The sequence below is a fragment of the Alexandromys fortis genome, unplaced genomic scaffold, assembly GCF_014885135.2.
Source record: "Alexandromys fortis isolate MF-2015 unplaced genomic scaffold, M_Fortis_MF-2015_v1.1 scaffold_152, whole genome shotgun sequence".
NCBI lineage: Eukaryota > Metazoa > Chordata > Mammalia > Rodentia > Cricetidae > Alexandromys > Alexandromys fortis.
Window position 1 is genome coordinate 4,047,634 of NW_026068045.1, and position 13,757 is coordinate 4,061,390.

The following is a 13,757-nucleotide window of genomic DNA, read 5'->3' on the forward strand; positions in this document are numbered from 1 at the left end:
GTGCTGGGAATTGAACTCCGGTCCTCTGGAAGACCAGTCAGTGCTCTTAACCACTGAGCCATCTCTCCAGCCCCTCAGCCTTCTTTTCTTGAGACAAAGTTTCTGACTGAAGTTTCTCATTTTAGGTATGCTGGCTGACTCCTGAGTTCCCAGGACCCACTTGTCTCTGCTCCCTGTGATGGAGGTACAGGCTCTCAGTCATACTTGACTCCTGAGTTCCCAGGACCCACTTGTCTCTGCTCCCTGTGATGGAGGTACAGGCTCTCCCAGCCATACTTGACTCCTGAGTTTCCAGGACCCACTTGTCTCTGCTCCCTGTGATGGAGGTACAGGCTCTCACAGCCATACTTGACTTTTTCTGTGAATGCTGAATTCAAACTTAGGTGCCCTTTCTTGCACGGCAAGGATGCTCCCAACAGAGCCAGCTCTCCAGTCCCGTCAAATGTTTGGAAGACGTGAGGGAACACAGGTGGAATCTTTGGTCTTATGGTAGTGCCTAAAGGACTTGGTGTAACTGCAACACAGCCCTGGCATTGTGGTAGGAGGCAGGGAGGGGGGAGAAGGGGTATTTGGGATACTAATGAATGTATCTGAAAGCCTTAGGAGGATTAGCTGCAGAATGGGAAGGCTCTACTTGCTCCCATTCTATTCCCCTTCAATTTAAATTCCTTTTCTGTTTCTTTTCTTCCCCCTTTATCTCTTTTATCTTTTCTGTGAAATGGTGTCTAAGAGGCAAAGAAACGCTGCTGTATTGTAGGAAGTAAGGAATTAGCGACTGCTGAGTTTATTAACTTATTCTTTTTGCTAGGAACAGTCCTGCTCTTTTAGGGCCTCACACTGATGGAGATGAACAGAGGTCAGCAGTTATGCCTGATCTCTGGAGGCAGGGGATAGAGGAGGGGCATTTTCATATAACTTTGAGGACAGAGTCCTAGTTAGAAGGTTTCTAAGGCATAGAGAGCCAGTGGGATGAAAAGAGGATCTGAAGCCCTCTTAGACACAGGGAAGGGATGAGGGGAGAGGATCTGCTGGAGATTTCCAGAAGTTTCCTAAAATGTGATGCATGAGATGACCTTGTTCATGCTCCATGCATTTCTATGATTTTTGGATAAGCTCTGGGAAACTGAACAGCTGTAAGAAGAAAAACGCAGAAGCGAAGCAAGGTCATATTCTCGTGGTAGTGGAGAGCCAATCTGGATAGATCCCCGAGCTCAGCTTATCCATAAGACAGTCCCACCTGTCGTTGCATTAATTCGTGACCATTCTTGAAACAGAAGCCAAGTCCTGAGGAGGACAGATAATGACTTGGCAAAGACATTCTACTTAGTCAGTAGAATTTGCAACTGTGTTCGGTTGTGTGACAAAAGAGAATTAAGAAAGGAGACGGAAACTCAATTCCTGATCAGTTTACTTTAGAACAGAGAGATTATTTGGGCTATCCAAGGGAAGGGTGTAATATAAACTTGAGGATCCTTGGAAGAGCGGAGGGGGAAGAAGCATTGTTATTTACTGTGGAAGACTACACTGGCCATTGCAGGCAAAGATGGTGGGAGAACATGCAGAAATGGCAGCGGCTGTGGAAGCTGGAAACGCCAAAGCAATGCTCTCCAGGAGGTTCCATGAAGCAGTGTAGCCTGGCTGTCACTCTGATTTTAGTTCACTGAGACCACCTGCCATTTTTTTGGTCAACTTGACATAAGCTAGCGTCCTCTGGGAAGAGCATTATCAATTGAGAAAATGCCCCCATAAGATTGGCCTATCAGGATTGCACGTCAGGTAGTTTCTTGGCTACTGACTGATGTGGGTGGGTGGACCCGGGTGGGCCCACCTATACAGAGGGGCAGTGCCACTCCCCGGCAGGTGGTCCTAAGCTGTATAAGAAAGCAAGCTGAACAAGCCATGATTAGCAGTCAGTAAGCAGCAGTTTCTCCATGGCCTCTGCATCCTTCCTGTTTCCAGGTCCGACTTGAGCTGCTGCCTCGGCTTCCCACAGTGGTGGACTGTTAACTGGGAGCGTAAACTGGAATAACGACTTTCCAAGTTGGTTTTGGTCATGGTGTTTTATCATATCAGGAGAAAAGTAACTAAGTCATCCCCATAGACGTCTGACTTTGAGAGCCGCAATGCATTTTGACATTTTGTTCTACTAAAGTAACTTGCGGCAGAAATGCTAAGAAGCTGATGCTTCTCACCACCTCAAGCCCTTGGGGACTTTGAAGGAGCAAGGATTCAGATGAAGTAATGGAATCCCCTTCTAGATCCTTTGTTTAGAAGACCCCTTTATCTATCATATCAACACACTCAACCCAGACCTCCTTTAGGTAGAGGAGGCTTCAAGATTCATGGAACACCTAAACTCAGGGTTCAGGACTGACTCTACCACATAGAACGTGTGTGGTGTTGGATTAGTAGCAACCTCTTAGATACTCAATAATCCTTTTTTGTGAGAAAGTAAAGATACTCTTTCCAAAGTCCCTGTGAAAATAATTCAGAGTGTACAGTGACACTTGGTACCGTCAAACTACTTATGAAAGCCTGTATTGGTGTTGGCTCAACACTTGCTTTTTTCACAGGTCTTTTCTTGATTTTCCAGTTCTTGGTTCTATGTTCTTCGCTCTGACTCTACAACATTTGGTCTTTGAATTTTCTATTCACTGTGACCTGTAGACAATTCACCTCACAAGGGCTTAGGGTATGGTCTCTGCTCCTAACAGGGCCTGAGTGGTCACTTGACACTCTCTCATCTCCAACAATCATTAGGAAAGTGAGCTCTAGCCGGGTGGTTGTGGCACACCCCTTTAATCCCAGTGCTCAAGAGGTAGAGGCAAGGGGATCTTTGCAAGTTTGAGGCCAGCCTGGTCTACAAAGTTCCAGGACAGGCTCCAAAGCTACAGAGAAACCCTGTCTCAAAAAACAAACAAAACAAATCAAAACCCAACAGCAGCAACAACAACAACAAAACACTAAGGAAAGTGGGCTCTTGGGTCTGTTCCAGCTTTCCTCTTCTGTGATACTGTAAATGTGAACCTGGGTATTCTGTGTTTTTCTAAGTGTTCGGTGACATGCACGTGGGCCCCTTCTCCTTGCTTAGAAGACTCAGTTTTCTGTTCTCTGCATGTAACAGGGACTGGGAAGATGGCTGAGTGACCTTAGATGACCTGTAATTTTCTTGGTGATTTCGGGAGACTGAGTCAAAAAAAAAAAAAAACCACCTCAGTGGCCCAGTTAGTTAGCAACGAGGCTTGGATATCTTTGGGGAGATTGTCCCACCCCAAATCTTAAGGTGACTAATTCCCCTATGTCCAGTCCTCTTACTTACTTAGACGCGTGCTGATCCGATCGGAAGGGTATCTGAGAATCTAGACTCGCGGGCCTGTTATTATCGGGAGCCAGGATGTAATTAGACAGAGAGACCTGGGTAATGCAGAAGATTGTTTTTCCTCCATTCCCATCAAATAACAATCTCCTTTGTGGAGATCATAAAACTTCCTAGACTCCTTTGATTCGCTCACCCGCGTATTACAGGGCGATGGGTCTGATAACAACGAGAAGGGTAGAATGTGGCTCGTCCTGTTGGCTGCCTGGCAGGTGCCTCTGGAGTTTACTGAGCTTGTGAATTCCTTGTGGAGAGAGCTATTTTCTTGCCTTCTCTTCATGTCACCCACAGAGGAGTCTGAATCAGACAGGCGAAAGGCGGGGCTCACAGGCCCTTCAGGCTGGAGGGGTGAAGGAGAACACCTGACTCCACTTCCTTGTTCTAGCCCCAGAGCCTGGTTTTTACAGGCAGCAGACTACCTATCAGCTGTGACCTTCAGACGATGGAAGTGAGGAGTAAGTCATCTGGGCCTTGCTCAAGGTCAGGTGGTAAGTTCACCCCTGGAGAAAAGGACACGGAAAGTCAGACTGTTTTACTGGAGAGACTTCAGGGGTTTCAAGAAGACATCAAGTGTGTATAGCAGCAACCTGTGGTTTGTAACAAATGTGAGAAAATGTTCAAATGTGTGGCTTCCCCTTCTAGGGGGCAGGAGCCCCAGGGCAAGAGCCACTGACAGACGCGGGGAGGAAGGATGTCCTCAGACTGCTTAGCTTCGCTGTTGGTCTCCCATCTTTTCCACTTTGAGTCTGGGTCCTGCCTCATCGGGCCCTAAACTGGGGTTAGAAATAGTCTGACAACCCAGCTAATGCTCAGGGGTTTTTGTTAAGTGGTTCCTCACTTGGAAATGCCACTTCCAGCTCAGATAGTGATGTGAAAGCCTCCTCTGGGTCCCTCACCAGCCCAGCTGGGGATGGACCAGAGGTGAAGACCCCTAGCGGCATGGTCTTAGTACGTATTTTTCACCCTCTCCTCCTCTCTGCCTCTCTCCATTGCCCTAGCTAGTATATCAGGTGACAGGCAGCCTGCACCTTTCCTGGAGAGCCATGGGCCTCCTAGCTGGCCTGGACTTTCAAAGCTAGCCCATGGCTCTGTGGTGGCGTCTGCTTTGGGACTCTCCGAATGGAAACCAGGAAGGAAGGGTGCTTGGCCCTGCCCACCTCATTGTAAGTCATCTCTCTGGCACTGCAGATGGGTGACCTCACTGTTCCGGTGTTGCCTATATGTACAGCTCTCTACCATTTAAGGCCGAGTCTCAGTGGCTGCCATGGGAGCTGGGAGTAATTGCAGCACTCAGGGGAGCTCCTGCCTCCTCATCAAATTCTGGTCTTCTTCCCCAGAGCTGCCTTTGATCTAGCTCTGGGTTGGAAAGGTAACCATTAAGATGACTATCTTCAGTTTCATTTACATGGAAGATGCAAGGACTAAGCTGGAGGTAGATGTACAATTGTTCCCAGATCTGGCCTTCCTCCTAGACTGCGTGTGCGCTTCTAGAAACTGAGGCTACAGCTCCTGGCCTGTTCTCCAATGGTGCCTCTTGGAAGGCCGTGTTCTCAAGGTGAACCTTCCCTCTGTAATGTGGATGCGCCCTTCCAAGGCCTACCAGACACTCCGGCAGCCCTTGAAGTGCTCATTATTATTTTTATTACACAACAAATAAATACATGTTAATGAAAATTCAAGAAGCAATAAAGAAATATTATTTATGTCCTCACTATACTGAAACAGTGAGGACAACTAATTTTTCTATTGTTATTCATAGCTGCTCTGAGTTGAAACTGCTTGCTTTGTGGAAGCTGAGACCTTACTATTCCCTCTTTATATTTTTTCATGTTGGCCAGCAGATCCAGGGTTTTGGGCATGCTGAAGTATTCTGCCCCTGATCTGTAGCTCTACCCTTCTTCTGTATGGATTCAGGGGCTGAGCAGTGCTCCATCAAGTAACAAGTGTAAATTTAATCAAATCTCCTTAGATATTTACAGTTTTTTTCCCCTAAGTTACACTGTGGTAATTGTTTTATTTCCTTAGCTTCTACCCCACTGCCACAGTTACTTTTCTTTGGTTTCTCCAAATTGAATCCACAGGGACTGTTGAGGCGTTTCATGCTTTTGACATATATTGCCATGTTTGCAGAATTGTTTTCTAAAAGGGTGACCAATAATGACACATTCTATTTATTTATTTTTTATACCAACCACAGTTTCCCCTCCTTCCTCTCCTCCTGTTCCCTCCTCCCCCCTCCCTTCTCCCTCCCCCACTTCCACCCCTCCTCTGTCTCCATTCAGAAGGGGTAAGGCTCCCATGGGAGTCAACAAAGTTTGGCATATCAAGCTGAGGCAGGACCAAGACCCCACCCCCCTGGTATCAGGGCTGGGCAAGGTTTCCCACCCTAGGACTAGGTTAATGACACGTTCTTAACACTCGGCCCCAGGGATTTATTATTTTAGTGAAACTTTCGGTGCAGATCATCTCATTCTATCCTTCGTCTTCCCCTTCCCGATGGTTTGATTGCCTCTGAGGTGAGATGTTTTCGTCCTGTTAATACTTGACCCTGTAACCTAACAAGGGTTTCCAGCAGTCTCTGAGATTCAGCAGACACCTTTCTTCAAAGGTGCGGAGCATAGAAACTTTGGGGACAGGGCTTCCCAGGAGACCCTGAGACTCAGGCTTCATGTCAGAGAGAGTAACTACTACCTGTCACATCTAGAACCTGGGAGACCAGTGCCCTGAAGTCCTTGTCTAGCTTTGTCTTCTAAGTGTGTCTATAATTCAATCAGAAGTGTCCCGGTGCCCTTTTTCAGGATTTCTTTTTTTTTTTTTTTTGAGTGTCTGTATTTGCCTTTGACTGTTCTGAATCATCTTCTCAACACCGTGGAAGGACGGGGAGTATTGGCATGCTCTGAGTCCATGAAGAGCCATTTCGTGATTGCTTCCTGCTACTGCAGAGAATTCCAAACCAGGATTCCATCGAAACATTGTGGGCTACTCTAAAGCACAGGTGATTTGACCTGTGTGACAAGGCTGTCAGCTGCCTGGCTGCTGGAGTAAGCTCCTGACCTTTGACTGGAGATAAGAGGAACACCCTCCTGTCTGACCATTCCCGAACTAGATCTGTGCACTTCAGGTGAGAGAATGGGACACCTGCAGGGGAGGAAGGCTGAAAGCCGAGTCCACGCACGTGGGCACCGAGGCTCTTGGTTGTTACGGTAATCTAAGCCTACTGTATCCCACTGCAGTCCCCATCTCAGCAACACGAGCCTGTCCAGCCCTTCTTGTTCATTCAGTTTGTTCTGGGCTCACTAACTGCTTGTAAAATCTTCACTAAATATCAGATGTGCGCGCCTTCCCTGACTGCTGCTCTCCCACAAGCATACCTGCTTTTTATACTAAAGTTTTAATTTTGAAATCTTATAGATTCGCATAAATTTGCAAAAACAAAGGTCCCAAGAGTTCTTCATTGAGATTCTTTAAGTAGTGACATATTATTGAATTTTAATATCAAAGTGAGGTAAATGATACAACATACAAGTCATTCTTATTTTAATAATGTCTATTTCTACAAAGAAATCAGAATTGGTCATCAAAAGAATAAATAATCCAATAAAAAATGAAGTATAGACCTAAACAGAGAACTCTCAACAGAGGAATCTAAAATGGCTGAAAGACACTTAAGGAAGTGATCATCATCCTTAATCATCAGAGAAATGCAAATCAAAACAACTCTGAGATTCCATCTTACACCTACAGGTGTAAGAATGGCCAAGATCAAAAACACTGATGACAACTTATGCTGGAGAGGTTGTGGGGTAAAGGGAACACTCCTGCATTGCTGGTGTGAGTGCAAACTGGTACAACCCCTTTAGATGTCAGTGTGGCGATTTCTTAGAAAATTAGTAAACCACCTCCCTCAAGACCCAGCAATACTACTTTTGGGTACATATCCAAAGGATGCTCAATCGTGCCACAAGAACATGTGCTCAACTGTGTTCATAGTAGCAATATTTGTCATAGCCAGAAGATGGAAACAATGTAAATGCCCCTCAACTGAAGAATGGATAAGGAAGATGTGGTACATTTACACAATGGAGTACTACACAGTGAAAAAAATAATGACATCTTGAAATTTGTGGGCAAATGGATGGATCTAGAAAACATCATCTTGAGTGAGGTAACCCAGACTCAGACAAATATCTACTTACTCATAAGTGGCCTTTGGACATAAAGCAAAGAAAACCAGCCTACAATTCACAATCCCAGAGAACCTAGACAACAAAGAGGACCCTAAGAGAGACATACATGGATCTAATCTACATGTGAAGTAGAAAAAGACAAGATCTTCTAAGTAAATTGCAAGTTTGGGAATCATGGGAGAAGATAGAAGGGGAGGGGAGAGAAAAAGAGAGGAGCAGAGAAAATCATGTAGCTCAATAAAAACAGTAAAAACATCTATTTCTAAGTCTACAGGGGCACTTGGGAACTTGAGTGCTGTGCTCAGCAGAATTAGAATCTACACGGAGCAGACTGTGCAGCAGAGGAGCCAGGTGGACCTTGTACTTGCTGCCTCTTCACCCACTATCTGCTGTGCTCCAGGACACCCAACCCCTGACTAAAATAGGACTGTCCTCCCTATAACACAGTGGAGGAAACCGAGGCATGAGTAAGTTAAGTGGCAGATGGAAAGTCACAGTGTCATTAGGGGGTTGAGCTAGAGTTTAAACCCAGGCAGGCTCTCCGAGCCCTTTGCCTGAGAGTTATGCGGCAGGACTAAAGGCAGGCCGGTGGAATGTTGGTTCTTGAACGTTTCTAGATCTCTGACCAATCTTTATCTCTTTCTCTGTCTGTCTCTCACTCTCTCTGTCTCTGTCTGTCTGTCTGTCTGTCTGTCTGTCTCTCTCTCTCTCTCTCACACACACACACACACACACACACACACACACACACACTTTTCATGTGTCCTGTTTCCTGGGATTACATACTTTACCAGGCACAACCACACTTAAGAATCACTCAGACTTTGCTCCAGCGGGGCTTCCCAGCTCTAAGCGACAGGCAGAGGCTGTGGGGCCTCTGGAGCTCTCACGGCCAAGGATTGCTTCTTGGCACAGTGCTGTGTGACCACCACCAGAGAACAAAGCGAGTCCCCCAAGACGGAAGTCTTGCGCAGCAGAGGAACGTGTTTACTTGTCAGTTCATGGTTTTGCTTCTAGCCCCACAAAGCTGTAGGTGGTAATGGAGGCCGGTGACACTGGGGTTAGTGTTGCCCATAGTGCCTCACTCTGGGGGTGGGCATGAGCAGGGGCACCTGGGAGGGCAAGTTTCAACACACACCATGTTGGGGCATGGTGGTGGACATTGCAGGGGGCAAGGCGGACACGGGGGACAGGGGGGGCACTTCGGTGGTGGTGGGCACTTCAGTGAACACTTGTCAGAGTAGCGCTGCAACAGCTTCCTTAGACAGCTGGGCTGGCATTTGGCCTCACACTTTTGTTCACATCTGGGGTCACAGTACTTGGGCTCATTCTTGGGATCACTGGTCTTGTTCTTATCATCACTAGACATTTTGTTCTTGGATATGTAGGCCTGAGAAGAAACGAGAGACAGTGTCAGTGAGGGCTTCTTCCTGCTGGCCCATGCTGTTTTCATGGTTCGGTCTCTAGAACATCTAAGCGAGCCGTTCTTGCCTGTGGACTTGGGGTGTGTTTAGGTGTCTGCCCTCACTCTGATTTCCTCTCTCCCTGCTTCCATTCTAGACTCCAAGCAGGTGCTCTTAGGATCCTGGAATGTCACAACAACCATAAGACTTGGAATTTCAGTGTTGGTATTTTTTGTAACCCCTTGTGTTTGGCATAATTCATGTAAGTCATTATTTCAGAGTCCATAATGTGATTGCATTCCTGGAAGCCTTGGTGGCCCCAGGTGGCCATGTTGTTACCCTCGGGAAGCAGGTGAGAGAATAGGCTTGGAATGGCAGGCACATCTGTGAGCTGACTCCTAGGCCATCCAGTCTTGAAAACTGCTTTCTTTTCTGGTAGACTGAGGCAAGGGAAGGCAACTGAGACTATTTTTAGCCCCATGAACCATTCTAGAACCGTCCTTCCCTCCCCTCAAGGGATCACCAGGCTCTGTGGAACAGTCGGGGAGAAGGAAGAGGTCAGGAGAGAAGAGATTGAGTGGGGGAATCTAATTTCGTGAATTTATGAATGTTTGAAGCAAGAAATATGATTTTCAGAAGGAAATTCCTTTTCTGTTGAGTTCTGCCCTGAGGTAGGGCTTTCTTTAAAGAAAGCGTAACTTCTGAATTTGGACACGGTTTTTAGTTTTTTTTTTTTTGGGGGGGGGTGTTCGAGACAGGGTTTCTCTGTAGCTTTGGGGCCTGTCCTGGAACTAGCTCTTGTAGACCAGGCTGGTCTCGAACTCACAAAGATCCACCTGCCTTACATCCTGAGTGCTGGGATTAAAGGCGTGTGCCACCACCGCCCGGCTGGGTTTCTAGTTTCTATCAACGCTTGAAGCTGGCTTTAGTTGGTGTGCTTTTGATTTTATTTAATAATAAAAAGTGAAATTCCATGAAATATAGTTCAAATGTCAGTATGTCTCTCTGGGGAGGCAGATCTTTTATTCCAAAAATGGGTAAAGTCCACTCTAGTCCTTGCTATTGAAAAGAACAAGAAACTTGTACAAAACAAACCCCTCTCAATCCTACTCGGCCCTGGGGTTGCTGCAGGTTGTTCTTAGGACCCAGACGCACAATAACAGCCGTGGCTGCTCAGGTGCAACTCACCCCTTTCTGTTGGCAGTGAAACTGGCAAGCAGTAGAGTGAGGTAGATGGAAGGGCTGTGCTTGGGGAAGTGGACTTCCCCGCTGGTTCCTCTGCTGCGCTCTGAGGAAGCTGGGGGTGGGCTGGGGGCAGGCAGCTCCGTTTATGACATCATTACAGCATCATGAGTAGTGAATGCTGGGTGACTTCTAACTCAATTCAAGAGAATCTAGCTATGATTACTCAACTCCCAGCCTAGCCTTCTCTCTTCCGGTTCCTCAGAATCAATGCTGGGAGAATGAGGCTGCTGTGGAGGCTCAAAGGGCAGAAGGCTAGTATCTTCCAGGAGTGGAAAAGCTGCCTAACTGAACACCTGTGGTCTGTTCCCTCCCTAGACTCTCAAAGCTGTTTCCCCTTCACCTTTCTGGAAAGTTCTATGGGTCAGTCGCTTCCATTCATTTTCTTTTCCCGATTTTAGTAACATGAGATCCTGAACTCTCACTTATCTTCTCATTCTTGCTAACCCAAGTCCAAAGATTATTTAGCCACTTTTCTTAAAGTCTCCGCATTGCTCCTCCTTCCCCGTCCTCCCCTGCTCCAACATGTCTGGTGGGAGGGCAGGGATTTATTTATTTATTTTTTTGCACTCAGGATGTAGTCACCTCTTGATATCCAAGGTTAATGTGCATCGTAAGTAGTGAATCTGTCGTTCCCGACCACTCCTGAGCAGTCTCCTTAGCCCCAGACCTGCTGCGTGGAAAGGCCTCTCAGAGGTCCTTTCTGGTCTTGTCAAAGGTCTGGAGAGGGAAGTTTACAGTTGGAATGGGGTACCACTGAGCGGCAATGGGAGGCTGTTGGGAATAGCAGTAAACGGAGCTCATCAGAGACAGGGCTTGAACTCAGTCCCGGGAGTCTCATCTTGGCATCAGTCACTGGGGTATCACGTGGTTGTTTTTAAAGCATTTATTTTTCATCTTTATTTATGTGTCTGAGTGTTTTGCCTGATTCAGGTAACTGCGCACTGCGTGTACCTGGTGTCCACAGAGGCCAGGAGAGGGCATAAGAATACCCGGAAGTGGGGGTACAGAGGTGGTGAGGTGCCAGTGCTCATGAGCTCCACATGAGGACTGGGAACTGAACCCCAGTTTTCTGCAAGAGCAGCCAGTGCTCTTTATCTCTAGCCCCACAAGTGACTCTATTAAAAATGTTTTATGATCGTGTCTAAGGTGTCCAAACCCTGACAACAGAGGGTGGAATGGATGGAGCTGGTGGCGGAGTGAAAGTGGGAAGTGGGGCCAGGCTACTGGAGAAAGCGTATAAGATGCTTGTGTCTGAAGGAAGACACTGGTGAACACAGGGGGCGGGTGCTGATGGGACATCACCGCAGGGGGCAGCTTCTGTGGAGAAATTGAGAAGGAAGCAGAGATGATTCCAGTTTCAGGATGAGAGTGCTACCATTCCTGGGAACTGAAGAATTATCTTTGCACTGGTGGGCTAGGTGTTTGAGCCTGAGAATCCTGCGTGCGGCCACAGAGAAAGCTCTTCAGTGATATTGGGAACTGGCTTTTGGCTTGTGCCACTGGGCCGGCCCGAGACCTTGAACTTTTTTTAATCCAACAGTCTTTATTGAGTGGAAGAAAATGAGTTGGTCCAGAGACAGGATTGCGGGAGAGGAAAGAGAACAGATATGGAGGAGGGAGAATCATAATTCACAGAGAAGGGAAGAATGAACGAGGACTTAAACGATGATCGCAAACACGCCTAATGGGCAGAGGGAGGTGGGCATTAGCCGCTTGGGATAACTGGTGTTGGAGACACAGTCTTTGTGCAGATCACTCATTTTTCCCTATATGACTTTCCATGAACTCCGTTTACCCAAAGCTGCCCCCACATCCATTTGGGGGAGCCGATCCCCACTTACTGCTCAATTCTAGACGCAGCTACCATCTTTTGAAGTCAGTGCCAAAGGTGTTTTGTTTTCCTAACCACTGTCATCTTTCTTTTGTCTTTCTTCCCTCCTCACTCAAGAATATTATCTAGTGACCCTAGACCAGCGCGATTCGCTCATCTTCTCAGCCTTTGAAATCATCCCGTTCTAACTCGGCATATCTGCTCACGCTGCATCTGGTACCCTGCTTCCAGCCTCACACTGGGCTCCAGCTCTGTGGGCTGGTGGCAGTGACCAATGAGAAGACACACACAGTGCTGCTTAGGTGACTGGGGCTCAGGAGAGAGGCTGCGAGGAGTGATGAGTAAGTGGCACCGTCTCGCCAAGATGGGTGGCTAAGAGCTAGGTAGAGCCTCCGTGTCAGATTCCTAGGTTCAAATCCTGCTTTCATCCTTCCCTTCCCTAGTAATTTACCCATCCAGTCTACGTCTCAATTCTGTTACCTACAAAATGATATAATAGTAGCTCCCGTTTAGGATAATTTACCTTGAGTGCCACACTCATTACCAAGTGTAAAGCCTACACTCTCACCACTGTTGGGGGTTGTAAAGATCAGGGACGCATCAAGAGCAGTCAGGCTGCCAGTGTGCTGCCTGGGGGCTTCATCCCTCGGGTTTCTGGATCACTTTGTGTCTGTGCTCTCCTTATCTCTCCCTCCCTCTCATAGTTTACATATGTGTGCCATGTTGTATATACACAGTTGTGCTCAGGTGTGTGTGTGTGTGTGTGTGTGTGTGCATGTGTATGTTCATGCAGGTGTGTGCAGAGGCATTGGGTGTTATTCCTCAGGCATAGGCACTATTTTTCCTCTCCTTTCCTTTCCTCTCCCCTCCTCTCCTCTTCTCTTTCCTCTTCTCCCCTTCTCTCTTCTCTTACCCCTCCCTGACTCCCCCCGTCAAGATTTCTCAGTGGCTAACAAACTCCAGGGACCATTGGTCTGACTTTTCCCAGCAATGGGATTCCAAAAGTGTGTCACCACACTACCATGTCCAGCTCTTTTTCTTTCTTTCCTTTTTAATGCATTGTTCCTGAGTACTGAATTCAGGTCCTGGTGCTTATGAAGCAAACACCCTATCAGTTGAGCCACCTCCCCAGCTCTGTGTCACCATCTCTAGTTGCTTCTTATCTCTGACCTTGGCCCTGAAATGCCCCTTTCAGTTTTTACACTGTTCTTCCTCCTTGCTGTCATTTTCTGTCTTCCAGTTAAATATCTTGGTGATGTTTCCAGCGAGATTAAGTATTTCAATGTTAATGTTAAAACATAATTTCTGTTTTGAGTAAGGATAGTTCATATAAATGTCATTAATAAACAATAGTAATTTAGACATGAAGACCAACCAAAGCCATCAGATGGCTGGGAGAGATGTCTCAGTGAGTAAGAATACTTACTCTACGAAGTGTGAAGACAGGTGTTAGACTCCCTAGGCTGTTCCCATAACCCTGAAGGTGGGGCAGAGCTGGGTGGATCCCGAGACTGTGTTGATGATCCCCTCCAGTGAAAGTGGTAGGTTCACCGAGAGACCCTGCCTCAAGGCCAAGGGGCTGAAGAGGGTAGAGGAGGACACCTGACTTCCTGATGTGACCTCTGAATTCACGTACATAGGTGCACACCTTTCTCTCTCTCTCTCTCTCTCTCTCTCTCTCTCTCTCTCTCTCTCTCTCTCTCTCACACACACAC

General features: G+C 47.1%; 1 protein-coding gene across 1 annotated transcript; it reads right to left on the minus strand.

Annotated features, from left to right (window-relative positions):
* Window positions 1-8,411: 8,411 nt before the first annotated feature.
* On the minus strand, window positions 8,412-8,932 carry Lelp1 (late cornified envelope like proline rich 1). The gene is made up of 2 exons (XM_050166311.1): window positions 8,702-8,932; window positions 8,412-8,576 (listed from the first exon to the last, which is right to left on the minus strand). The coding sequence occupies exons 1-2, from the start codon at window positions 8,930-8,932 to the stop codon at window positions 8,412-8,414; spliced, it is 396 nt and encodes a 131-aa protein (XP_050022268.1).
* Between the last annotated feature and the right edge of the window lie 4,825 nt (window positions 8,933-13,757).